Raw genomic sequence first — 25,260 nt, 5'->3', positions numbered from 1 at the left:
TACAACGAAGAACCCAGGGCCTTTGCACATGCTGTGCCCAATTGCTCTGATGTGATGCTGCTTTCGGGGTGCTTGTACGACTCTATCCCTCACTTCCTTCATGTTGTTACCCTAAGGCCAGCTTGCTCACCGTGGTCTTCCCTGAGTACTCACTGGAAAATTGCCACCCGCCCCCTCAACCACCACCACCTGGACACTCCTTATTACCTTCCTCTAACATGCTACAGATTTCCTTTGTTGACTGTATCCCCCACTAGAATGGAACCCCCTTGAGGGCGGGTCTTTTGTCTGTTTTGTTTACTACTGTATTCTCAGCATCTGGAATGGTTTCTGGCACATGGTAGAAACTCAAAAGATTTTAAGATTTATCTCAGGGTCAAGCAAGTGCCCAGTGACGCCCCTGCCTCCACCCACACCTCTGCCCTGGAGAACAGAGTTGCCCGGGAGAGGTAGGCATGAGAATTCACCTTGTCCCTGTGGCAGGTGTTTCTAATTACTTACTCGAAGTCCGTTTCATCCTTCTTTCTTATCAGTAGAACCTGGTTGTGTTTGAGGGCAGCAGCATACATGCATCCATACGGACACACATGCATGAAGCATCATTACACACATAAATGCAAAATCATTCTATTTCCCAGCCTCTCCAGCTGAGGATGCCCACGTGGCATAGCTCTGGTCAAGATGCTGAACAAGGCGGTTGCTGGGGAAGGCTTCCTGCAAACCTATTCACAGGGAGTAGGGTCAACGGGTGCCACCATGTTGCCCTTGCCCTTCTTGCCTGGCACGTGAAGTGATGCCGGAGATGATGCAGGGCAGGTGAGTGGGGAGGGGAGGAGCCCGTCTCTGCTGGCATCACAGAGCCACCGTGCTACCTTGGGCCAGCCAGGCATCTGAGGAAAACTAAACCGCGAATTTTTTGAGCCACTGGTTAGTTGTGTTTTCTGTCACTTAGAACCGAATGCAATCCTCTTCGAACGTCTGAGGTCAAAATTGTGCCTCCCACTTTCCTCCCCTTCAAATCTGGGCCTTGCGATCCACTTGTGGGCCAGGGAGACGGGCTTGGCACCCATCCAGCAACCACATGGAAGCTGGCGGCTTGCTCAGCAGTGCTGCCCGTCACAGCAGGGCCAACAGTGTGGAGTAGGAGGGAGTGAAAGTCAGAAAATGTGGGGTTCTCTTGAATTTCTCCAATGGGGGGAAGAAAAAAGTCCCAGAGAAAGTGGAAGGAGGGAATGGGGTATTCCCCAAATGTGGAGGAGATGAGAGCAGTCCCTCGGTTTACAGGCCAGGAATAAAATGCAGAGATGGAGTAAGTGTTCCCTGATACAATCAGAATCAGCCCAGGGAGATTTTCAAAAAATGTCGGTTCTGAGTCTCTGGCCTCGTGTTGAACAAACACACTCCCGAGACCGGTCCCTTAAATAACTCAAGTGTGAGAAAGCTCCCTAGTCCTCCTGACTGACACCCTGGCTGAGAACCCCGCTTCGGTTGTCTCACAGAGCACCATCTGTCACACACTGAATTGCGTCCCCCCCAAAGTCATATGTTGCAGGTCTGACTCCTAATGTCACTGTATCTGACAGAATACAGAACTGACCAGGAGGTAATCAAGCATAAGTTAGATCATAAGGGTAGGATACTAACCCCAGGGGATGGGCACGTCTTCTGGGAGTGCGTGGGTATGTACGTGCACGCGTGTGCCCGTGTGAAGACACGGCAAGAAGGCAGCTGTCCGCAGACCAAGAAGAGGACTCTTATCAGAACTAACCTTTCTGATGGGATAGGCCGGTGATGGGTAGTAAGGAGGGCACATATTGCATGGTGCACTGGGTGTTATACACAGCTAATGAATCATCGAGCCTTACATCGGAAACCGGGGATGTACTGTATGGTGACTAACATAATATAATAAAAAATCATTATTATTAAAAAAAAAAAAAAGAAAAAGAACTAACCTTTCTGGCACATTGATCTTGGACTTCTAGCCTCCACAACTGAGAAAATAAGCTGCTGCTTCAGCCACCGCGGCCAGCTCATACAGAGCCTCTCCCTGGAGGGGGTGACCACCTTGCGAACCTCACTTCCCACTGCTCCCCATGGCCTGTCAAGAGTCCTTACTCGTCTCCTGAAGTCCCTGCTCACTCTCACCCTTGTACTTGTCTCCCTCCATTTGGAAACCAAATTGCTAAATATTTACTGAGTATCTAATTTAGTGGCAGGTGCTCAGAGGGAATTTAAGTCTATATAAACCAGTGTGTTTACCCTTCAAACTATCTGGAAGCAACCGAAATAAAATAAACACAAGAGATTGCTTTTTTCCCATGCTTAACCCTTTCAATGACTTCCCACTGATCTCAGGATTAAGCCTAAAATCTTAAATACCCCTTGGAAGGCCCTTCACGATCTTGCCCGTTTCTCTTGCTCCCTTGATACAATCCAGCCACGCTAATATTTCTGCTTCCTGAACACACCCCATTCTTTCCCTCCTGGAGTCTTTCTACACATACGCTGCTACCACCACCACTGGGCCACTCAGAAACCCGTTCTCCGCCTTGCCTGTTTCCTATCAAATCTGCAGGGTTAAGTGCAAATATCACTTCCTCAGCGCTGCCCTTCCTGACCTTCAAGTTAGACCTTCATTAAATAATTACATAGCCCCGTGAACTGTTCCTTCACAGCACTAATAACAAACGCAGTAATGTAAACAATTACTTATGGGTTTGTTCAACAAGGTAAGTAAGGACTATGTTTGTCTTAGTTATTGCCATATGCCCAGCACTCAGCACATAATAGACGCTCACTCTACAATTATTGAAAGAGGAAGACCTAACAATACATGAAATCACGTTCATTACCAGCGAGGCAGCATAACCATTACATGCTGGGCTCAGGAGAGGCGCCAAGCTCCAAAGAGGACGAGAGCTAACTGTACAAAGCCCACATCTACACCGAGCCTGGAAGGAGAAACATCTGTTTCTTCTATTAGGCTTCTTCAGACCTCACTCATCATTCAGGGCCCAGCTGTATAAATATGTTTTGCAAAGGGAGCGTACTGGTTATTCCATGCCATTTCTGATCTCTTCCTTCCTTGGAATCTCCATGTAAGACAATGGAAACAGAGCACACAACGCTGATTTGTGTTGGGAAGTGGTCTGGCACTGTTTTTCTAATCATTAGACTTACGAATACCCTTAGCAGTCTGCAGCTTGAAGGCAGCCATAATGCCTGTCATCTACTCATCCATCAGGCGTGTGATGTATTCAGGGCCTACAGGGCCAGTCCCTGGGAGGTCAAAGCTGGAGAAGGCCGACTCCCTGCACTTCGGCAGTTTGGTTTATCGGGCAAAGCAGTTAAGAGGTGGTTGCAAGACGACGTGACAAGTGCTACAGTAAAGCTCTGGACATTCGCAGAAGTGGTGTGTCCTCCAGACTGAGGACATGTATGGAAGCCTCCCCGGAGATACCCGAGCTGAGTCAAGGGTTCAGAGTGAGTGGCCTAAGGAGAGGACATTCAGGCAAAAGCAGCAGCCGGTGCACCGTAAGGGAGGCGGGTGGGGAAGCTGCATGCAGTTCTGCGTCACTGGCGAGGTTGTGCCCAGGATGGCGAGCCCTGAGGCTGGCAGAATAAGCCGGGCCCAGAACATCAAGGTCTTTTGCTAGTGTCTGTTAGGTTTGTATTTTATCCTACGGGCAATGGAAAGGCATAGAAAGATTCTAATAAGAGAAAATCCACCGTGTGGCTTAGCTCACCAACAGGAGGCTGAAAGGGGGTGAGGCTGGTTCAGTTAGCCTGTGGAAGTTAACAAGAGAAAGGAAGAAGGCAAAGCCCCAGGGCGGGAGGCAGGGGCGTTAGCAGAGATAGTCAGGGATTAAATGAACAAGATTTGGTGATTTGACAATAAATACATCCTTTCCCTCCCCACTTCCCCTCCTTTCCCAAGGTCCTATGCTCAGTCCTATTCCCAGGTTTGTTTTCTGACCTTTAAAGCTCAAATGTAACCTCTGGTTGCACCCAGGCTTCATTTTATCCTCTCCAATCCAATCCCCCTTTCTTGTAATTTCTTATCATTCTCCTTTTGGGCTACAGATGTACATCTCGAGTGTTAATAGAAAGCCTTTTCAAGGAGAATCAAACTTGAAGAGCTGGTATTTCAAAAACAAAACAACAAGTCACATTCTTCCCCTAGAACCCTTCTCCAGTTCCTACGTGGTGGTGTCCTTCAATCTCCCCAGAATCTGGTGCAACCGCATTTCAGGGACCAGAGGTCTTCAGAGTATTTCAGCAGTTCACATTCTCACCCGGAGGGAATGAGCTCACGTGGGTATTTTAGAACCACGATGCTTCAGTTAAAGAAGTTGTACTTTTAAAAATAAACACGATATTCCTAACGGAACTGCAACAGTAGGATGGCTATGTCACACAACTCTCTGCAACTACAATGTGAAAACTCTACCACAGCGAAGGAAGCCACGAGCAAAATGGAAAGACAACCTACGTGGGAGAAGATATTTGCCAATCATATATCCCATAAGGGGTTAATCTACAAACTACGTCAGGAACTTATGCAACATAATAGTAAACAAACAACCCGATTAAAAAATGGGCCGAATAGACATTTTTCCCACAGACGACACACAGATGGCCAAGAAGTATACAAAAAGACGCTCCGCTAAATCGTCAGAGAAACGCAAATTAAAACTGCAAAGAACTATCACCTCATACCTGTCAGGTTAAATATTATCAAAGAGACAAGAAATAACAAGTGTTGGCAAGGATTTGGAAAAAAGGGAATCCCCACAACTCTGTTGGTGGGAATGGAAATTGGTGAAAATTCCTCAAAAAAATTAAAATTAGATCATTCAAGCCAGCAATTCCACTTCTGGGTATTTCCAAACAAAACACTAATTCAAAAGGATATATGCACGCCTATGGTCACTGCAGCATTATTCACAATAGCCAATATATGGAAGCAGCCCAAGTGTCCATTGAAAGATGAAAAAAGAAGATACGATATATATATATATATATATATATATATATATAGTGAAATATTACTCAGTCATAAAAAAAAAAGAATGAAATCTATTTGCAACATGGATGAACCCAGAGGGTATTATGCTTAAGTGCAATAAGCCAGAAAGACAAGTAACACACGATTTCACTTATATGTGGCATCTAAAAACCAAAACAAACAGAACAGAAACAGACTCACAGATACAGGAAACAAACTGTCCCTTATCATAGTAAAGAGGATTCAGGGGGTGGGCCAAATTGGTGAAGGGGATTAAGAGGTAAAAACTTCTAGTTATAAAGTCAGTCATGGGATGTAATGGATAGCATAGAGAAAATAGTCAATAATACTGTAATAACTTCATATGATGACAGATGGCAACTGCGTTTATCATGGGGCTCGTTTTGTAATGTAGAAAAATACTGAATCACTATCACATACACCTGAAATAGGATATTGTATGACAATTATACTTCCATGAAAAAAAAATAGACACTAAAATGTTGCAGTCTGAAGCTAGAGACAAGGAACCATTTTGACCCAGTTAAGACAGTTAGGACTCCCTAGCGTCTGACTTCTATAGGGAACTGGAATCTGCCAGGGCAAAGCTGGAAGAGTGTGGGACACAGAAACAGACGCTGTGCCGCGGCTTTGAGGACTGGAGATCTGGAACGGCTGGGCAACTGCGTCTCCCTGGGACACAAATGCAAACTGTGTGCCGTACCCTCAACTCCTTGCTCGCTGTCACTCTTGGAGGCCAACGAACATCGCAGCATAGCCGGTAAAAACCGGAACATCAGGACAATGGAGAATCTGGCAGATAAAATTCTTCAACTCATGCAAGGACCCTGGGCATTGTCTCACTCCCTTCACACCGGTAAGATCAAGATCTGGACTGAGGCCTCCCTGCCATGTCCTATCTGGGCCTACAATGCACATTGCCAGGGACAGGTTCCTTTGAGGGCCACTGCAGAGACTTGCAGATAACCTCAGGAAAGCTCAATCATGGGACCAAGGTAGAATCCCGAAGGCTGGCGTGAAGCCAAGGGTTTCAAGATAGGATCAGGCCTACCTGGGTAAATCTGAAGGAGAGATTTTTCAACAAAGACTGCCTTGTTTTAGGGCTGGGATGTGCGGAAGGTAACAGTCTTACCCGTGCTACCAGGGCTTAGATGAGATTGCTCAAATGCTGTGTTTCTCTGATAAGCAACTTGCCCCACAATGCACACCCTCCGGGCTATTACAAGGGGTTCTGCTGGACCTCAGTAACTGGAAGCTTGTTTGCTGAAACTAGACTACTAGTTAGTAGAAGCCCTAAAACTAACTTGCCCCGGGGCCTGTATGCTTCACCCACAGTGAATCTCTGCAAGTCCTCAGCAGATTAGCACCATTAAATTGCCCTTGACTGAATACTTCTGAGCTATATAGAACTCCTCTCCCCGTTAGCAACCATCTCCCCAGCATTTGCTTTATATTTCTATCACTGCCTTATTACAAGGAATTTTGTTGGATCTGTCTCCCCTAATAGATATTGAGGAGTTCCTTTAGGGGAGGTACTGGTCACATTAGTCTCTATACCTGCAGAGCTGATGACCGTGATGCTTGGTACAGGACAGGTGATTAAATATTTGTTGAACAAGATTCTAATATTGTCTCTTACCTATAATTTTTTGGGAAAAACCATTCAAGACCTATAAACGGAAGATCAATAAGACTAAAACATATGTAGGTTTTCTTTTGCTTACTTTTAAAAATAAACATGGAAAATACAAATATGCTTTTTAAAAAATCACTGTTTTAGTTGGTAGTTGAAGAATACAAGAATAGCTACATTTGAAAGACAAAAAAACACTAGGACCCCAGGAACTTACTGGGCAAAAGACATGAACAGACAATTCACTGAAATGAAAAATATGTAACATGAAAAAACTTTCCAACCATACTAGACATTATTTACCAATTAAATTAGCAAAGTTTTAACCAAATGGTAATTCAGAAGTGACAGTGTGAAACACTCCAGTATTGGGGGGTTATAAACATGGCTATATGGATAAAAAACCTTAAATAGAGTTATACTCAAGGTATATATGTAAAACTATGGGTGTGTTCATATACATACATACAAATTATTTTTAGGCTTTCCTATATACTTCTCAAAATATATATTCTAAGGAATCAAAATGTTGATTAGAATTTATGCAGCATGTATGACTTAGAAGTTGACACTACCACTTACTAGCTATGTGACCTTCAGCAAATTATTAATTTTCTGGGCTCAGTTTCCTCATCAGTAAAATGCTTAAAAAAAACCAAAAAACAAAAAAGTACCTACCTTACAAGGTGGGTGTAAAGATTATATGAGAATATATATTCGAGTTTAGAACTGCGCCTAGTACAGACAGTGCTCAATAAATGTTAAATCCTAGTATTTCACATATCAGAAACCAGAAACAGCCTAATGATTAATAAAAGAATGATTAAAAAGATTATGGTAAATCCATACAATGGCATATTATAGTCACTAAATGTTATTAAGAGTTTTTAATGATGTCAGAGAAATGCTTATATTAAGAGAAAAGCCTCATGTAAAAATATACATATTTTTGAAAAATATTATTTTCAATTATGTAAAATATATATTGATATAGAGAGATTGATCTGGCAGAAAATGAACCAAAATATTAAAAATAATTATTCTGGGCAGAATTTAACCCACTTGCTGTTGTTTTTCTTCTTTATACTTTTCTATGATGAATCATTTTATACAATAAGGAGAGTATTACTTTTAAAATCAGAAAAACACCATAGTTTTATAAGATTAGTAAGGTAACAAACGGGTAATTTAAAAAAACATATTAATGCCCAACTCTCCCCATGTAAATGAAGTAATACAGAAATTACTGTGGCTTTCTACAGCTTAATTATTCTCTGTTGAGTTTACAAATATAGAGCACTGTACTAACACCAAGTACTACCAGCAACATAAAGCAGTAAAAATCCCTTGGTTGAATTTGTTTATACACAAGAACATGAAATCTAGCACAAGCCATGCATTCCCTAAGACCGCCCACACTGCACTTAGTAGGCCGGCCTCTTCCACTCCAACCCCCACGTGCCCGTGTCCAGTGGTTCTGACCCAGAATTACCTTCTAACCCTCAACAGGCAGAGGGTATTGCTGGGAGCCCCTAGAGCCCTTCTCCTCCCACCCCACTTGGCTTTTACCTTTTCTACCTATCAAACTACCAAGTTCTCATCCCTTGCGCAATTTTCAAAGGAAAGAGATCCTGTCTGATCCTAAGAAGGAGAAAGAAAATAAAGGTATTCCTTTCACTCTGCAGAAACTTTCCTGAATGCTTTTCAATGCTTTATGCACATAACCCCCACTTCCCAAACAGTTTCAGTGCCATTGTTCCTCAACTCTTTTCAGGTGATCTTACCTACTGATTAGACCAAAACACTGTGTGTTTCAGTTAATCCATTTTTGCCTTTATAGCACTGTCTCTTAAATATATAAATATCTGTGTATATAAATATCATTCAAGACCTTAACAGTTTTTAACAACAGTACTAAAGAGAATAAACCACCACAACTTTTGGAGACTTCAGGAAACTGTTCATATTCTTGATAAAAGTAATTCTTAGGAGATCTCCCGTTAACTTCCTATCAATCAGCATTTTCATCGAAGCCGGACTGGGTTGGACACTATGTGTTTTAGCCATGCTGCTGAAAACCCATTCTAGCTAATATGTATCCACTGTTCACCCAAAAGTGCATCCACACTGCATTAACCACATCATTTATGACTGAATTTTTATAAATAGTTTAGGTGAAAACTCCCAGATGTCTCTACGCGACAATCTTCCCAGTAAATAACCTGGAGGTTTAACAAACCCCAAGCTTTACAAATTAATACAACACAATCTAAATGCACCATAAATTTATATTTGTTAATCTTGATATTAGAACATTTAAACATTTCAAACTACATAAAAATATGACAAACAATATAAAATGGAAAGAAATTTGTTGACAACTTCCAGAACATCACTATTTCTTATAGTGCAATTAAGCAACAAAACAGCTCACGTAGCTCTCCAGAAAATGTATAGTGTTTTTTTAGTGGAGTGTTATCAACAAAAATCAACACAGTCCCACACAATAATGTCTCCAATTTATTATCTTTTCCACAGTACAAATTCTTCACAAACCATAACTTCTTTGCTGTTATTCAAAGTCTGTAAACAAGTGCCTGAATCCCCACGTCCCCAACCTCAGTTTAAGTTTGTGAATATAAGTCCTTCAATCAAGTTTTAACTCTTTCGCGTGCGCAAGGAATCAAGAGCCTTCTTTCCTTAAATTATTTATATTTTATCATACAGCCTGCAATGCAGTAAATCACAGTGAAAGCCCTGGGAAAAACAAAACAACATGATCTTTACAGCAGGACTTGAAACTTTATAATATTAAATGCATTTAAAGAAGCTTCCCATAATAAAAGCGTGGGTTTTCATTTCCAGAAATCAAGTCAATTAGAAACCCTAGGTTCTACTTAAAAACCCATTTTGATCTAAAAGTGAAAACAGTCCCCTATCCATAGTCATTTTATAAACTCTATACAGTTTCACTTGCGGAGTTTTTTTTCCAGTCTGGAAAACGGTAGTGCAATTAGTTTTACGTCGTTTAAGTCACTTAGTCCAGGATGTAAATAGCTCTGTGGAAAGATAAGAAGATGGTGTGGTAAACAAGAAAGTTTTGCAAGCCCATGCTGGCTTACTAGTCCATTAAAGCTTGTAAGTCCATAGTGGCTTTCAACAAAATGTTGTATATACATCACTAATAACAAAGCAGAAATAAATAGGCAGAAATGACTGTAAACTGTCTCATCTCTTAATGATTTTTCAGTAATAACTGGCTTGACGAATTGATTATATAGTCATTTAAATAAGCAGACAGTAGACAGTTGCCCTTGGGACATTCCACTATGGCATCCAGTCTGGAAAGCCCCAATGGAGTTACATTCCTAAAATTAAAACAAAAAAAAGGGGGAGTGGAGGACGGGAGATAAAAGTTTAAAGACGCCACTTGAATAAACTCCATCAAGTCAGCCAGTTCACTTAGATTTCTTCTTAAAAAGGCTTTTAATTTTTGATGGCTTTTTGCTTTTCTCTCCATTATGACAAAGATCGTGCGGGATGCTGCTTATCCTGGTAACGTGTGCGGATTCCTGAACTGCTTTACTGTCGTTGCCGGCAGAGGAACAGGATGTGTGGCGAGGTTTAGGCACCGGGATGCCACTAGAAAGCTGGTTCATGCTACAGGATTTCTCCAAGATGCCATTGTACACTTTGCTGGCAGGACTGAAGATCATACTCTTCGTTTCTGTCAGACCCACACAATCAGGAGAACCCCGAGAGGTATCTGCAGTTATGGGTGAGTCTCCTCGGGATGAATCCTCTAGAGACAGCTCATCTCTTGATATCTTTCGAGGAGACAAGGTTTGGTATATCTCAAGGCTTGAAGGAGGAGACTGCTTCCTTCCAATGGAAGAATTTAAGGAGTCACATTCTGAGGCCGTGTCTGGCACTTCCCTGGATGAGACACAGACAAAGGTAAAATTTTAAATCAATATTTTCTAATACTACCGGCAGACATGCTAACTGACTCTAACTAAAACAACTTCTAGTTTTTAATCTATCAAAATGTAAAAGGGAGAAATACTAAAATTCTACACACATTCTGACAAATTAGAAGATCACTATTTTAAATAATTTACCAAAACGCAATGCTTAATATTTAACATACACTATAATAAAGAAATCTTCCAATCTAAGAAACATAATTCATGTTACATTTTTCTTCAATTGTCAGAGAAATGAAAATGTTTAAAGTTTGCAGATTTTTCATCTCAGCTACTTTGGTGTTTTGTTGAAAGAAAAATACTATTTTTCTTTCTAAATCACACAGTTGACATTATATATTTTAAAAGATGAACTTCAGTCACTGTCTCTCCCTTTATTTTTTAGTTATTAAATTGATGAAATTCAGCTTCCTAAGGAAGGAAGAAAGGAATATATTAAGCTAAAATGTAAGTTCTCCCAAGTTTAGAAACAGAAGGAAGCTGAGGTACGATTGTGTGGGGTGGGGGGTGGGGATGGGAGGCGAAAGTCAGTGATGTGCCATTTTTTAAGAACCAGACAGGCAGTAAATTCTCACAGGTTTATTCCTTTGTGATCCCCCCTTCTCCACAGTACAGAGAGAAGAGAAAAAAAGGGTAAGAAAAATCAAGTTCACAACCTCAAGGCCAACAAACAATTGATGCTATCAGCCATTCCTGCAAAATATCCCTCAAATCCAACACTGGCCACTCCCCCACTGCTACCGTCCCTCTTCCTGAACTACCGCGAAGCCACCTCAATGACTGCAAGGGCTTCCTACCTGATCTCCCTGCTTCCCTTCTTGTTCCTCCCTCCTAGCTACTTCTCTACACAGATGCAAAGCGGTTTTAAAAACTTAGAGTGCATCATTTACTTGCTCAAAACTTTCCAATGCTTCCTCCCCTAAAACTCAAAGACCTTGCCAAAGTCCATGGAGCCCAGCAGGATCAGGACCAGGGCTATGGCTCCAGCTGCAGGCCCCACCACTTTCCATCTTATCACACTATGGCCCCCTCTTCATTCCCCCTGACACGCCAATCCTGTGACTCCCTCAGGGCTGTGCACCTGCTGTCCTCTCTGCCTATTCTCCTTCCCTCCATCTCGACAGGGCTTACTGCTCCAGGTCATTCAGGTCACTGCTCAACTGCTCTCTCTCCAGAGATGCTTCCCTGAGCACTCTGTCCAGAACAGTATTCTCTTCCTTTTTACCTGACTTTAGTTAACATCCCAGAACATCCCACTACCTAAAACGGTATTTTATATTAATTTTCTATAGTCAGTTTCTCCAGAAGAAAACTTAATGAGGACAGGGAGTCTTACTAACTTCTGTATTCTCTGCACTGGAATAGTGAGTGGCAAGTTTACTGTGGCTATTTAATAAATATATGATGAATGAACGAATGCGTGAATGGGAAACAGATGAAAGAAAGAGAAAAGATCTTGGATAATAGAGATCATGTCTTATTTTTGTGTGTACTACATGGGATATAAATATTGTTCACTCTATAAAAGAAATGATTAAGAAATAAAAAGTAGAGTCAAGATAAAAAGTAACTGGCAGAAGAAATAAGGTGGGAGAAGGAAGCGAGCTGAAGACAAAAGAGAAAGGCAAGGACACATACGATCATAATCCACCAGCTAGAAGGAGGCCAGAACCTTGTCTCACTTGTCTTGGCAGCTCAAGTTATTAGCAAGTGCACAGCATACAGCGAGGAACTAAGTTCATATTTACAGAGTAAATGAACTGAATGATCGCTCACCTTGGATGACCTGTGATTACTATCATTATTCACATAGTGATATTACTTCTGACATGAATTTCATGTTAATACTGCATTTTAGATCTATATCTCATTTAACGTATTTAATCATTTCTGTGTACCTCCCTCACACATGTATGTGCAGACTGTTTCTATTACACTACAAGCTCTCAGAACGTACAAAATCCCCTGGGCAAAAATAGACTTAAATGATGATTTCATATAATAGTTACATGTGCTGCATAATTTTTAAGTGCTTTTACAGTATGATAATGGGGAGTGCTAACAGAGGGCAAGAGGAAGTTCAGATAAGAAGAAATGACTCAGAAATCAGTCACTGGTAGGGACTTTTCTATTAGTTTCTTTTTGGAGTGGATATCCATTAATTACACAGCATATATCACTGTGAAGCTGATTTAGTTACAATTCTATAAATTTACTTTCTACTCAGCTATGTGGTTTGGCTGCTGTGTGTGTGAAATTCTAAGCTAGGTTAAAAATATTTCAAAAACTGGTCTCTAAAATCTAAATAATATGTGAAAAGAATCCTGATCTAAGTTAGAAGACCTAGATTCCTGTCCTGGTCCTGACATGAATCAGGGGCACAACCTTGGGCAAATCACTTAAATTAACCAGGTCTCAATTTCCCTGTCAAAGTAAGAGAATTCGATTAATCCCTAAAATTACTTCTCGTTCTAACATCCTAACTCCAAAACAAATAATAATCTGAAGTGTTGCTTCTTCCACAGAACTAGTCAGACTTGGGTGTAGGTATAGTATAATCTCTGACTCTTAAAATGTCCCATTTTTTCTAGAGCATATATTCTTTGGAATGTTGAACTTAATTATGTGTACTATTCATGTTATTTTTCTATTTCTTTTTTTCTCACTGTGAGGTACAAGTGAACTCATGTCAGTATAATGCCTATATAACAGGACTCGGTGTAAGATTTAAATGAGCATGTATGTACATAATGCATAGAACATAAAAGATCAGTAAACAGTAAATGTTATTGCTATCACTGCTTTGTAAGGATTCTAGTGGTTCATCATGTAAGAGACTAAATAAAGAGGAGGAAAGTGTTTTGAATCGAAATTCTCATATTTATGAGCTAGCTGTGAATTTCTGACACTGTTATTCGAAATGAAGACTAAACATTTCCACAAATGCAAAAATTCTATCGGACGGCAGAGCTCTAGACTTTTCCTATTAATTTCCATAAGCCACGCAAAATTAGTTCTGTCACTAAAGCCGTCTTGCAGGTGACTACAGCAGTATCACAAAGGTTTTACAAAAAAGCTAATCAGCAAGTGCTGCCCAAGCAAAGCCGCAGCCAACTGTCCAAGCGCAACGAGGACACAAACCTCGGACTACCTTCTCGGGGATATGCTCTAATGGTCGTGGCTATTCATACAATCTACTTTCACTAGCAGAGAAAACAATCATGTATGAAAATTATTATTTGATGATGATGCCCACTAAAGAATCACATGATAGACAACAGCCACAAAGGGTCACTGAGAGCACTGAGCCCCTCCCTTTGGTTTTGTTTCTCATGTGAGGACAGGACTTCAGGGATGCACGGCGATGATGTGTGAGCAAAGTCGGAAACCGGCATCGGTTTTCCTGTCACTTACTATCCCACTGCTCCTAAAGAGGATCCTGAGTTGCGGTGGGTCTCACGGGGCACAGTGGTCCTCCAGCTGGACTAGAACACACTGCTGCTATCCATTTTATACAAATTCTTACGTTTTCTTACACCTTTGGCATTTGGTATTTCCTGTTTGCTAGTAAGTACTAGCACATAACAAAAAAATCATTAAGTGGCAACAAATATTTAAAAATTCATATTTAATGTTTTTTGTGTATATTTACGTTCATGCCTTTGTATTTTACATATAAAACGATTCATAAGACAAGTTTGTGTTCTGGACTTGAGTCAGTTGTGTGCTGTAGTCTCTGAGCAGTTCTACCACTGCTCTCTGTGGTGGGCAGAATTCTAAGACGGTCCCTAAATTTCTCGCCTTGGTGTACACACATATATCCTCCCAGGTATTCCATCAAATGCTAATAGAGGTGCTGCTATGAAGGCACTCTGCAGATGTAATTAGGCCCCCAAATTAGTCTATCTTAATATACAGAGATTATTAGCCAAGGGAGCCTTTTAAGTTGGGTCCAGAGATTAGAGATGGGGCAAGTCAGATTCCAAAGAAGGGACCTGACAGAAGGGGTACTTCCTATTGCGGGCTTTAAAGATGGTGGCCTCATCCAGCAAGGACTATTGTGCAGCCACTAGTACCTGGGAGGGGCCCCCGGCTGACAGCAAGCATGGAAACTGGGACCTCAGTGCTGTAACCACAGGAACTGAACTCTGTCACAACCGAATGAGCTGTGGAATGGCCCTCAAGCTCCGGAGAAGAACAAAGCCTGGCAAACACCTTGATGTCAGCCTGTGAGACCCTACGCAGAAAAGCCGGCCACACCAAGCTTGGACTGTGGCATCCAGAACTGAGAGCTAATGAAGGGGTGTTGCTTGAAGCCACCAAGTTTGTGGTAACACACTCTGCAGCAACAGAAACTAAACCCACCGTGTCGCTCCTCCCCACCCCACGCCCCCTCCCACCCACCCAGCCCAACATATACTGCAGTTCGTTTGCTGCCAATACCATTGCTTTTCAGCAGAGAAGTAAATGGCCTCCTCCTCCTCCTCGTTTCGATACAGGACAGGACAACTTGACACTGAGAGGATATCGGGGTCAGGGGAAGGCAAGGAGTGCTGCGGGTGCTGGGGATGGTGGGGGTGCCGGGCGTGGGCCTGGTGCGGCGTGTGAGGAGGGAGCTGGGCACGCGGACACTGTGGCGAGGCCGGCACGATGCTGCGACGGGAGCGGCACAGGCTGCTGCTTCGGGCGAGCGACCCCGCGGGCTTGGCCATGGTCCCTGAAACCAAGCAGAAACGCACACACGTGCCCGTGAGACCAGTGTCGCTTCTAGGCGCAGCACAGATACACATGTCGGGGACCTGACGCTACTAACGCGTCACCACGGAACCGGCCTTCACTGGAGTAACTGCACTGTCATCACCACCCTCCATCTGGACTGCTTCCCAGCAAAGTGAAGAGATACAAAATTAAAATGGAATAAAAATGAAAACAGGTCTAGAAAATAAACAGAAGAGAACATAAACCCATGAGGCTCTAACATCAAATTTGACATTACTAACCACACAGGCTTCAAAATTTGCCCAAGATGATAAATCCTTACATTTAAAAATCAATATAGCATAGTTTTAAGGAATCTGTACTTTGTAATAAAACTTTCTGTGAATTTTACCATTAAAAGAAAACTATCAGAAAAAAAATAGGTTGAATTTTTCAACAGGTATCTCTTGAGATAGCATGACTTGTCTGAACTTGAAGTTTTATTTTTTTCATGTTTCAAGTTTTAATTTAAATTCTAGTTAGTTAACATACAGTGTAATATTGGTTTCAGGAGTAGAATTTAGTGATTCATCACTTACATACACCACCCAGTGCTCATCACAAGTGCGCTCCTTAATGCCATCACCCATTTAGTCCATCCCCTACCCACCTCCCTCCATCAGCCCTTGGCTTGTTCTCTATCATTAAAGGTCTCTTATGGTTTGCCTGCCTCTAAGAAATTTTAAATCAATTCATTAAAATACTGTCTCCCAGCCAGTTAGGCAAAGATCAGACCAAAACCTGTTTCCTGAACACTGATCACTATGGAACTAACCAGAAGTCTCAGATCATCTTGTTTCTGCTACCAGTCCCAGTCTAGACCCATGCAGGTAAAAACTTTGCCTGCAGAACCAGAACATCGTGTTGGTGGCCTTCTCATACACAACACTCTGTAAACCCTCATTCCTACACCCTTTTATAAAAATATATTCCTTCTGAAGCTCACACTATTAAGCCATATGACTCTACACCTCTACTGCTCTCGTCACTTCCCAGTCATTCCCTTACCAATCGACCCAACGTATCATCACACTTAAGCAATCTCAATTATAAATAAGACCTTGCAACACTAACCAATCAGGGTTTCCGCTCTTAAGACACTGATGCCGCTACTCACTCTCCAAATTTGTCTTGCTGTCATTCAGCATTGCTCCATTTTTGATATTACAAATCAAGACAGATAACTGAGATTCTGACATTTCTACCTTTCTAGTTCACACACATTCTGTTCCTTCCACTTGTCTGTCTCATTCTCTACCCCAAGTTCAAGCACCTTACTCTACTGAATAGCCCTTCTGTTGCCTTTATATTCAACTTCTATTTCCCAACAGCATTTGAAAATCAATGCTGAAACAATAAACCCAAACAAACTGATAAACAACAGCAGTAACAAAAAACCCTCCTCTGTCTTCAGACTGTTTTTCAACAGACATAACCTCTCTTCCCTTTTATGAAGGACTTTTTCTGTTACTTTCTCCACAATTCACCTTAACTCATTCATCAAAGAAAGTGTAAAGTGCTCACATACAATTTTGGTGCAACTGTTCTCAACAAAGTCATGATCTATTCCGTTGTCGCTAAATTCAACAGATAGCTCAATCCTTCCCTGACATTGGGCCAGCACCTGACACTGATTATTACTTTGTCCTTCCCTTGACTTCTCTACACACATTCACAAACTGTGCTGCTTTTATACAACAGAATAAAGAAAAATAATGTAAGTGATATCCTCAAATTAGGCAAGGAAGAATTTAGTAAAATTTACAGCCACTGATTTAAAAGAAAAATCATTCTTAGCAAAATAGGAATAAAATTAATTTCCTTAACTTAAAAGCAATCTACCAAAAACACAGAGCAAAAAATAAATAAATAAAATCACATTTCACAATAAAATATTGGGAGTATTCTCTTTAAAGTCAGAAATGGCAATCATTACTGCCTGCAATCACCACTTTTACTCAACATTTTACTGAAAGTCTTAGACTGGAAGAAAAAGGGGGGCAGAAGGCATTAGGACTGAAAAGAAAAAAACAACTTATTATTATTATTATCGCACACACACAAAAATCCAAGAGTCCTGCGAGAATTCAGTATTTCTGTATGTAAGATCAGCTTAGCAAAGTCAACAGCAGCCCTTTACGCTGCAACAAGCAATTTGAAGTATAATTTTTTAAAGAGAGGTAATGTGTAACTACAAAAAAAACCCAAAAAACAAAACTATGGAGTATCCAGAAATTAATCTTTTTTTAAAAAGATGTGCAAGAACGGTAGAGAAAATTCTTAAATTTTAAAAACATAAAAACAGATCCCAATAAATGAAACTTATGAATAATAACTTTCCCCAAATACATCAATAAATTCAAAGAGATTCCAATAATGGAACTTCTCATGGAATTTGATAAGCTAATCCTAAAATTCATATTGGCTAAGAACAGCAATTCTGAATTTGAATAATAAAGGAAGATTTAGACCTATCAAACCTCAATGCTGACTATAAAACTACAAATAGCAACTAAAGCAGAATGGAACCAATGGAACAGAACAGAGAGCCTGGACGCATGTGTGCACCAATGGAGAGAAGTGGATTACAAACCGGCAGGGACAGAGCAGGAATGAGGCTGGGACAACTGTCTGTCCATACATCAGGAGATATATTTAGATTCCTATCTCACAACAGGAACAAAAATAACTTCCAGGTAGATTAAAAGACTAAGGGATTAAAGCAAATCTAAAACACTTTTAGGAGAGCAAACAACAATCTATCATCTTCTGAAAAAGACATAAAAAAGCACAAACCAGTTTCATAAATTTGTCATTAGAAACGTTTTTTAAAAACCCATATGATTAAAAAAGACAACAAATAACACAGTTCAGTAAAAAAGAAAAGCCAAAGCCTGAAAGCTATCTGCAATCATCAAATAACCAGGAAATATTAAAACAAACTCTCCCGGATCAGTAAGCAGTCTTGGGAGAGATTCCATAGTAGGAATAAGCAACTCAAGAGAGGAAGAAATCTGAATGACAAACACCAATAAATGAACTGGAACTCAATCTCAGCAGTCATCAAGGAAATAAAAATTTTAATCACACTACAGTATCATATCACACCCATTCAAGTTACAAAACAAATCAGATCGTTCCAAGTATTGGTGAGGATATGAGCAGACAAGCACTCTTATAAAGGGTGGGTGTATAAATGAACAATCATTTTGAGAGCAACCTGGCAATGACTAGGAATAGCTGCCCTCCCCAAAACTAAAAGCGATCTGTTTTCTAGGGGTCTACTCAGAAAAACTCTCAAAGTTATGCACAAAGAGATAAAGGTAAGGTAAGGATCCTCACTGCAGTATTGTCTGTGAAGGCAAATAAAAGTACAAAGAGCCTATCTCAGTAGAAAAATGGATTAATAAACTGTGGTTTATGATTATAATGAATAAACTGATACACTGTGGTTAACTCATATTAAACAGTTACAGTGAACTTAATGAAGCTGTATATGAACATGGAAAATCTCTACAACATACTTGTGAGCAGGAAGAGTTGCAAAACATTACCTAGAGTTTGATAACATTTATGTAATTTTTTAAACAATTTTATCTATTGTTTATAGATACATCTGCAAGTAATAAAAGTACAACAGGCTTTAGAATGATATACAACTTCATAAGAGTAGGAAGGGGAGGCCCTGTGGTTTAGCTATATGTATAATAGTTGACTTCAGAAAAAGGGATGAATAGAGCAAAATGTTAAAACCTGCTTATCTTTGTAGTAGGTGAGCATTTAATTTTCATTTTAAGCACATCTGAAGGACTTCATAATAAGAAATTTTAAATAAATTGCTACCACATTCCCACTATGAATATTTAGCAGATACTATAAAAGTAACAGGAAAAAACTATCATCTCTTCTCCTACCCACAAAGAGCTAAACTTTGTAATATTTTCCCTGTCTTTTTTCCTCACACAGACAATATTATTCTGTGTATAGTTCTACAATCTTTTACTTTGCTCTTAACATAGCACAGGCATGTTTCCTTGCCACTATTTCACACTTATACAATTTACACATACCCACGCTACAAATTTAAAATTTCTCAGAGGGTACAATAATAAAGAGGTCTTCATCCTACCCTAGCTCTAGTCTGACTGCCAGGAGTTTCTTATTGATCAGCTCTAGAAATTATGCTTTCATAACGAAGCAGAGTGGAGTGTCACTGCTGTGCCACTGGGTGGAGGCAGAGCTCTCAAAGTGTAATCTTTGGCAAGAGTTTCTTTCACAGATAATATATTTGATCACAAAACTTCTAAATCATCATACTAAATTAAAATCAACTCTTTCACTTTTTTCATATTTCAAATCTCTCTGTATATCACAATCACTGAAAACTTAAGATAATCATTCACATATAGATATTTTGCCCCATCAAAAAGAACTTTAAAGAAAGGAAAGGGAAAAAAAAAAACAACGAGTTAACTTAGGGAGTATATCTTCATGCATACTTCTGATACTGAATAATTATGGATTCTAAGGAGGAACTGTGACTTTAAAAAGCTATAGTTTTCAAACAAAATCATATACTTATGAATCAGTGTTGCATTTGGCGAGCTTAAGGGCATGTAATTCAAATAAACACAAGCTGACAATATTCTAAGAGCAGAGCTAGCCCAGATCGAAGTCTAACTTTGCCCTGTAACTACCTTGCAGCACAGGACAAGTGAGCTGAGCGAGGTCACACGTTCCGGGACTCACTGCATTTATCATCTGTCCTGTCTTCCCTACTTCGTTAAGAGTTTAGCGCCTCCCCAGCTGACTTATGTTATCTCTCTGCCATTAAACCAGAGAGTTAAAAGCAACAGAAATAAACACAAACACATAGTCATTCCCTACTTATTTGCAAATCTAGGGCTTTATTTCATAAAATTGTTCTAAAAATTAGAATCCTTTGTAAATCATAACATCAGGAAAAATGTAACAATTGGATAAAAAAATTCAAACTGGAAAATGTTTATATATCATGACTGTTTTGTCTTAAAACTCAAATTTCTATCTAAGTTTTCAACCAATCAATGATTAAATTCTGCTTTCCATTCTTTGGAATCTTGTTCTATCTACAGTTTCAAAAAGGTCACAAAGATTGGGAAAGTGAAACAGCCAGGGAATAACAAGGATGAAGGGTTTTTCGAAGGATTTCTAATATAAAAATATACTGTTTTAAATGCAAACTCTCTATAACTTTGAAAAAAATCCACATACTTATTAATAAATTCTAAAAATAGTTAACAAACTCTAAAATATTTAAATTTACGGGGCGCCTGGGTGGCACAGCGGTTAAGCGTCTGCCTTCGGCTCAGGGTGTGATCCCGGTGTTATGGGATCGAGCCCCACATCAGGCTCCTCCGCTATGAGCCTGCTTCTTCCTCTCCCACTCCCCCTGCTTGTGTTCCCTCTCTCGCTGGCTGTCTCTATCTCTGTCGAATAAATAAATAAAATCTTTAAAAAAAAAAAGTAAAAATAAAAATAAAATAAAATATTTAAATTTTACCTTCCTACCAAAACATAAAAATTCAAAGAATACAGCATAAACAAGGCAACATATGAAAATTATCATTTTAAAACCACCTTTGGGAGGAGCTCCACCTTCTAGCAACAACAACAAAAAAATGTTTTTCTAAACATAAACACAGTTTAATTCTGTTTAAAAGTAAACTGAGCCAGTGCTTTCTGAGTTAAAATACAGCAGGATAAATTTTTTCAATAAAAGGATAGAGAACTGGAAAAGCAAAACAAAAAACCCCATGCCCATTAAGAATGGTAACTCAATTTCAAATAAATCACAGACTGGCTCAAAGTCACAGAGTTGGTTAGTTAGTGGCACCAAGATCTTCCCCTAATTTTTACTTTTTACTATAGACTAAGCTGCCATTTGAAAGAATATTTACCCTCAAAGCTCAGCACTTCGTTCATAGAATATTTAGCACGTATGATGCGTTACTATCTGTGTATACAGACACACACCTGCTATAGTATTCTCACATAGTAAAGACTAATTATTAACTACAAAAGGAAAAAAGAGAAAATGACGAATGAATAAAGCTTTCATCATAGGTTTCAAAGTCAATGACTCACAAAAGGCACAGCAGAAAGTTACTTTAAAAACTGTACCAACTCTCTTTTTTGAACTCACCACTTACCAGGAAACTGTGACACTATTGGGGGTGTATCTTCATCTAAATCATCAACTCCTCCAGCAATGGGATAGGGTGGAATGGAGACTCTGGGCATCACCACCCAGCTGTGATCAGAATACAGGGAAGAGGTCAAGCTGGGCAGGCCCGAGTTATGGGCTATCTGAAAGCCACAGATCTTCTCAATCTGTTGCCAGCGAAAAAGTCGTTCTCGTAAACAAGTTGTCAACTCAGAGAGAGCTTTCCTGAAAAAGCCAATGTAGGAATTACTTGTTGCGTCCAAAAATCTTTACTATGGCACTAAAACAGGGCAACTACATGAACAGACTGTGGCAATAAACTAATTTCAAGAATGAATTACCTGTTCTTCAAATCAGTATAGGTTATGTAATTACACATGCTTAAATGACAAATTAAGATACAAACTGTTCATAAATCACACAGTTCAACACAATCCAGACAAACTGACGGCTGAAACAGCATTCTTACTTTGCTTCCAGAATTTTGTGATCTACTTCATCTAGGGAGGAGCTATGTGCAACATGCAGAGTCCCAAAAACTGTGCTTCTTTTCTTTTTAATTTTCTCTGCCTAGAAACCCAAGGAGAGAAAAAATAAGGGTAGGTTTGGAAAAACACACACACATACTAATGAAGTTTGTTTTGAATATATTAATAATCATAAAATCAGTGGAGAATTATATTAGCCAAAATAAAGCCCTATTTCCAAAAAAAGAAAACAGATGAGGTAGAAAGCATGCTTTCCTAAGCTAATCAATAGAATTCAAAACTTTGTTCTGGAGAATTTTTCTCTTATTTTGATGGTTCAAAAAGACGTAATCTTCTATTAAAACTAACAAAATAACATTAATCATATCCTACTGCAATGAGGTGTTAGTGAGTGAACTGAGCTTTTTTTTTTTTTTTTGCTAGAAATCAGATTAAAACTTAATCTCATTTCACACAATTTAATAAGAGTCAGACATTAATTTCTAGTAACTACTAACCTGAATCAGATATGAAGCAGCAACCTAGAGGAGAAAAGCTCTGTATAAAACATTCATGATAATGATAATTGGGATGATTTTTAAATGACACCGAGGTCATTCTGAAAGGTATAAACTTCTCCAAGTAAGGTAATTTTACTCTGTGGCCTATGACTACAAGAGTCAATTTACACAGTAAGTTCCAATTCACAAAAAGAAGCTATAATAATACAAGTTTTATTCAGATCTTTGTATCCCAATTGGTTAATCTCTTTAGAATTTGTAGGTTTTGAAATATAATAGAGTACCTCATCCTTAGCAATAGCTAACTGCATTTCAGCATTTTGTCTTTTAATATTGTAGTACTGTACTTCTACTTCATGTGTTAACTGAAGCCATTTTTGAAGTGCATCTGGAACAGACCAGCTGCTTCGGAGTTCAAATTCTTTTTCAGCCTTTTTTAGAGCCATTCGAACCTGGAAGGGAGGGAGGAAGGAAAAGAGAAGGGGAGAGAGGGAACAGAAGGGATGGAGAGACGAAGAGAAGGGTTGGGGAAGATGGAGATGGAGAGAGAAAGAGAGAGAAATTTGTTTTTTTAAAAAAGATATCTAAATTAAGATACATCTTAAGAAATTAAGATTTCACCAAAATTAAGAGAAAAAGCAATTTTAATTATGCTCCTTACAAACATCTTTTTAAAATCACAAAGGATAAAACAATGTATTTCTAACATTAAAACTAGAGCTGAAGTTTTTAAGTACATCTTAACCCACTAAGCAAAGCTGTAAAGCCAAAGGATAGAAGGGGCATATATCTTAGGTTGCATTAATTATTTTTTATATTTTATAACAGCCAGACTCAATGGAAAGAAGAAAATTCCAGACACATACACACTAAAACAGTTTACATTCTTCTCATAATGCATTTTGTGTTTATGGAGTAGACTATAAGTATCAAAAATACGGTGACTACCTGCCCTACTACCCCTTCTACTGTTTCCAGGAGGCACTACTGTATGCCATTTAACTATACATTCACTTTTTAAAGTAATGATACCATTTTTTGGAAGGTTTTCATGACGTCTTCTTTATGGTTAGTTACTGCTCACTGTTATAAGCACATCTGTCTGTTACAGTCTGTTTCACCCACTTCTACTTAATTCACTGCTTCTAACATACAAGTAGATAAATCAGCATTTGCAGACCATGTGTAACTTTCAAGAAAACAGATTCTGAGTGAGACTCTACTTGATTTTGCCAAGAGAAACTATGCATAGGCTTCAGTGTCAAAGTCTTCCTATGAGCTGCCCTTTAGGGGAGCCAGACAATAAATAGTTAGAAAACTAAAATACTTAGTGTATCAATTGGTATTAAATGTAAGGAAAGAACTCTTAATGAAAGCCTAAGAAAAGAACACAGAAAGAAGAAACAATCCATTCTAGATATGACTCACTTAAAAACTAGCAAGACCTCTCAAGCTAAAGATGTGTAAAGATACGTGACGGAATTATGAACACACACTCAACACCTTCGGACAAAGCCATGAATGCACTGTGGAGCATTCTGCTTCCGGAGCACCCTACCTGCAAATTATCTTTCTCAAAGCTAAGTAAGGCAACTAAAAACGCCACTCTTAAACTCACGTGCAGGAGAATGTTTGATCTGAACAAACACAACTTATTTAAATAAATCTTATTTATTTATTAAATTAAATAATATAAATTTAATTAATTAACTAATAAGGGTACTATACACAAGTTTCTTCTGATAAATAGAACAGCTGTCAGATACTGTAGGAAGAAAATTATGTTTGAGAAGCATTTTTTAAATCTCCAAAATTAGAAAAAAAAAATCACAGTGGGACACTAAGTACAGACATTAAAAAGTAAGGGCAAGATAGCACTTCCTCCACTTACTCACTAAAAACAAATCCTAAGCAACGTGTGCCTGACACATTTCACTGTGCAAAGCACTTGGGACAATACTGTGTTTAATAAAATGTCTGGCTAAGCTGTGTGGAGTCCCTCCTAATCTTTCAGGAAGAGAGAATCTGAGGTCAGGTCCTGTGACATGGAGCTCCATACAACACTATAAAGTGTAGGTCAGCAGGCCCTCTTTCTCACATGATCTTAAAGCTAAAATTTCTACACAATTTTCATTGGTGAGAAACTAAATAGAGAATCTATTTCAAATTTCACTCAAGTTTTCCTCTTTAATCATTAAGATTTTCCTTATTATGTTGATATATTTATTTCCCCTAGAAGAACTCAATAACACATTTAACACAGAATTAGTATATTTCTAGCATTAACTGAGGCTGAACAATGTTTTCACTGACTGTCAAATAATGTTTCAAAATTTTGGAAATCCTGACCTTCCAATTACAGTAATTGTTTTAACTATTTTCTCTGCTATTATTTGTAAGTTTATCATTTGACCTAAATTCCAATCCTTAGTTTGAATTACACTGTTATTTATAGAGGAATGGATGTAGAAAAAAATGAGTAATTAAAAGCTTTTACAAATGAGGAATCCTTAAATTGTTTACAAATATAATTATTTACACAATGTTTGTGTCCTAGGAATAAAACAGCAATAAGTAAAAACATGGCATTACAGAAAGAAACACCCTAAATATCTGAAAACCTGGTTCTAGACCCAACTTTATGATTATTATCCTTGT

General features: G+C 39.2%; 1 protein-coding gene across 2 annotated transcripts in view; it reads right to left on the bottom strand.

Annotated features, from left to right (window-relative positions):
• Window positions 1–6,737: 6,737 nt before the first annotated feature.
• STIM2 (stromal interaction molecule 2) overlaps window positions 6,738–25,260 on the bottom strand; it is a 138,175-nt gene continuing 119,652 nt past the window's right edge. The window contains exons 8-13 of one of the 2 annotated variants that reach the window (XM_044389759.3): window positions 22,887–23,054; window positions 22,600–22,623; window positions 22,084–22,184; window positions 21,601–21,839; window positions 15,095–15,368; window positions 6,738–10,601 (exon numbers count right to left, since the gene is read on the bottom strand). In XM_044389759.3, coding sequence (XP_044245694.2) covers window positions 10,124–10,601; window positions 15,095–15,368; window positions 21,601–21,839; window positions 22,084–22,184; window positions 22,600–22,623; window positions 22,887–23,054 — 1,284 coding nt within the window. In that variant the 3' untranslated portion in view covers window positions 6,738–10,123. The remainder of the gene's footprint in view (window positions 10,602–15,094; window positions 15,369–21,600; window positions 21,840–22,083; window positions 22,185–22,599; window positions 22,624–22,886; window positions 23,055–25,260) is intronic. The other variant, XM_026514556.4, reaches the window with a different exon arrangement.

Source organism: Ursus arctos, unplaced genomic scaffold (assembly GCF_023065955.2).
Source record: "Ursus arctos isolate Adak ecotype North America unplaced genomic scaffold, UrsArc2.0 scaffold_9, whole genome shotgun sequence".
NCBI lineage: Eukaryota > Metazoa > Chordata > Mammalia > Carnivora > Ursidae > Ursus > Ursus arctos.
This window is presented reverse-complemented; position numbering and strand designations above follow the sequence as displayed.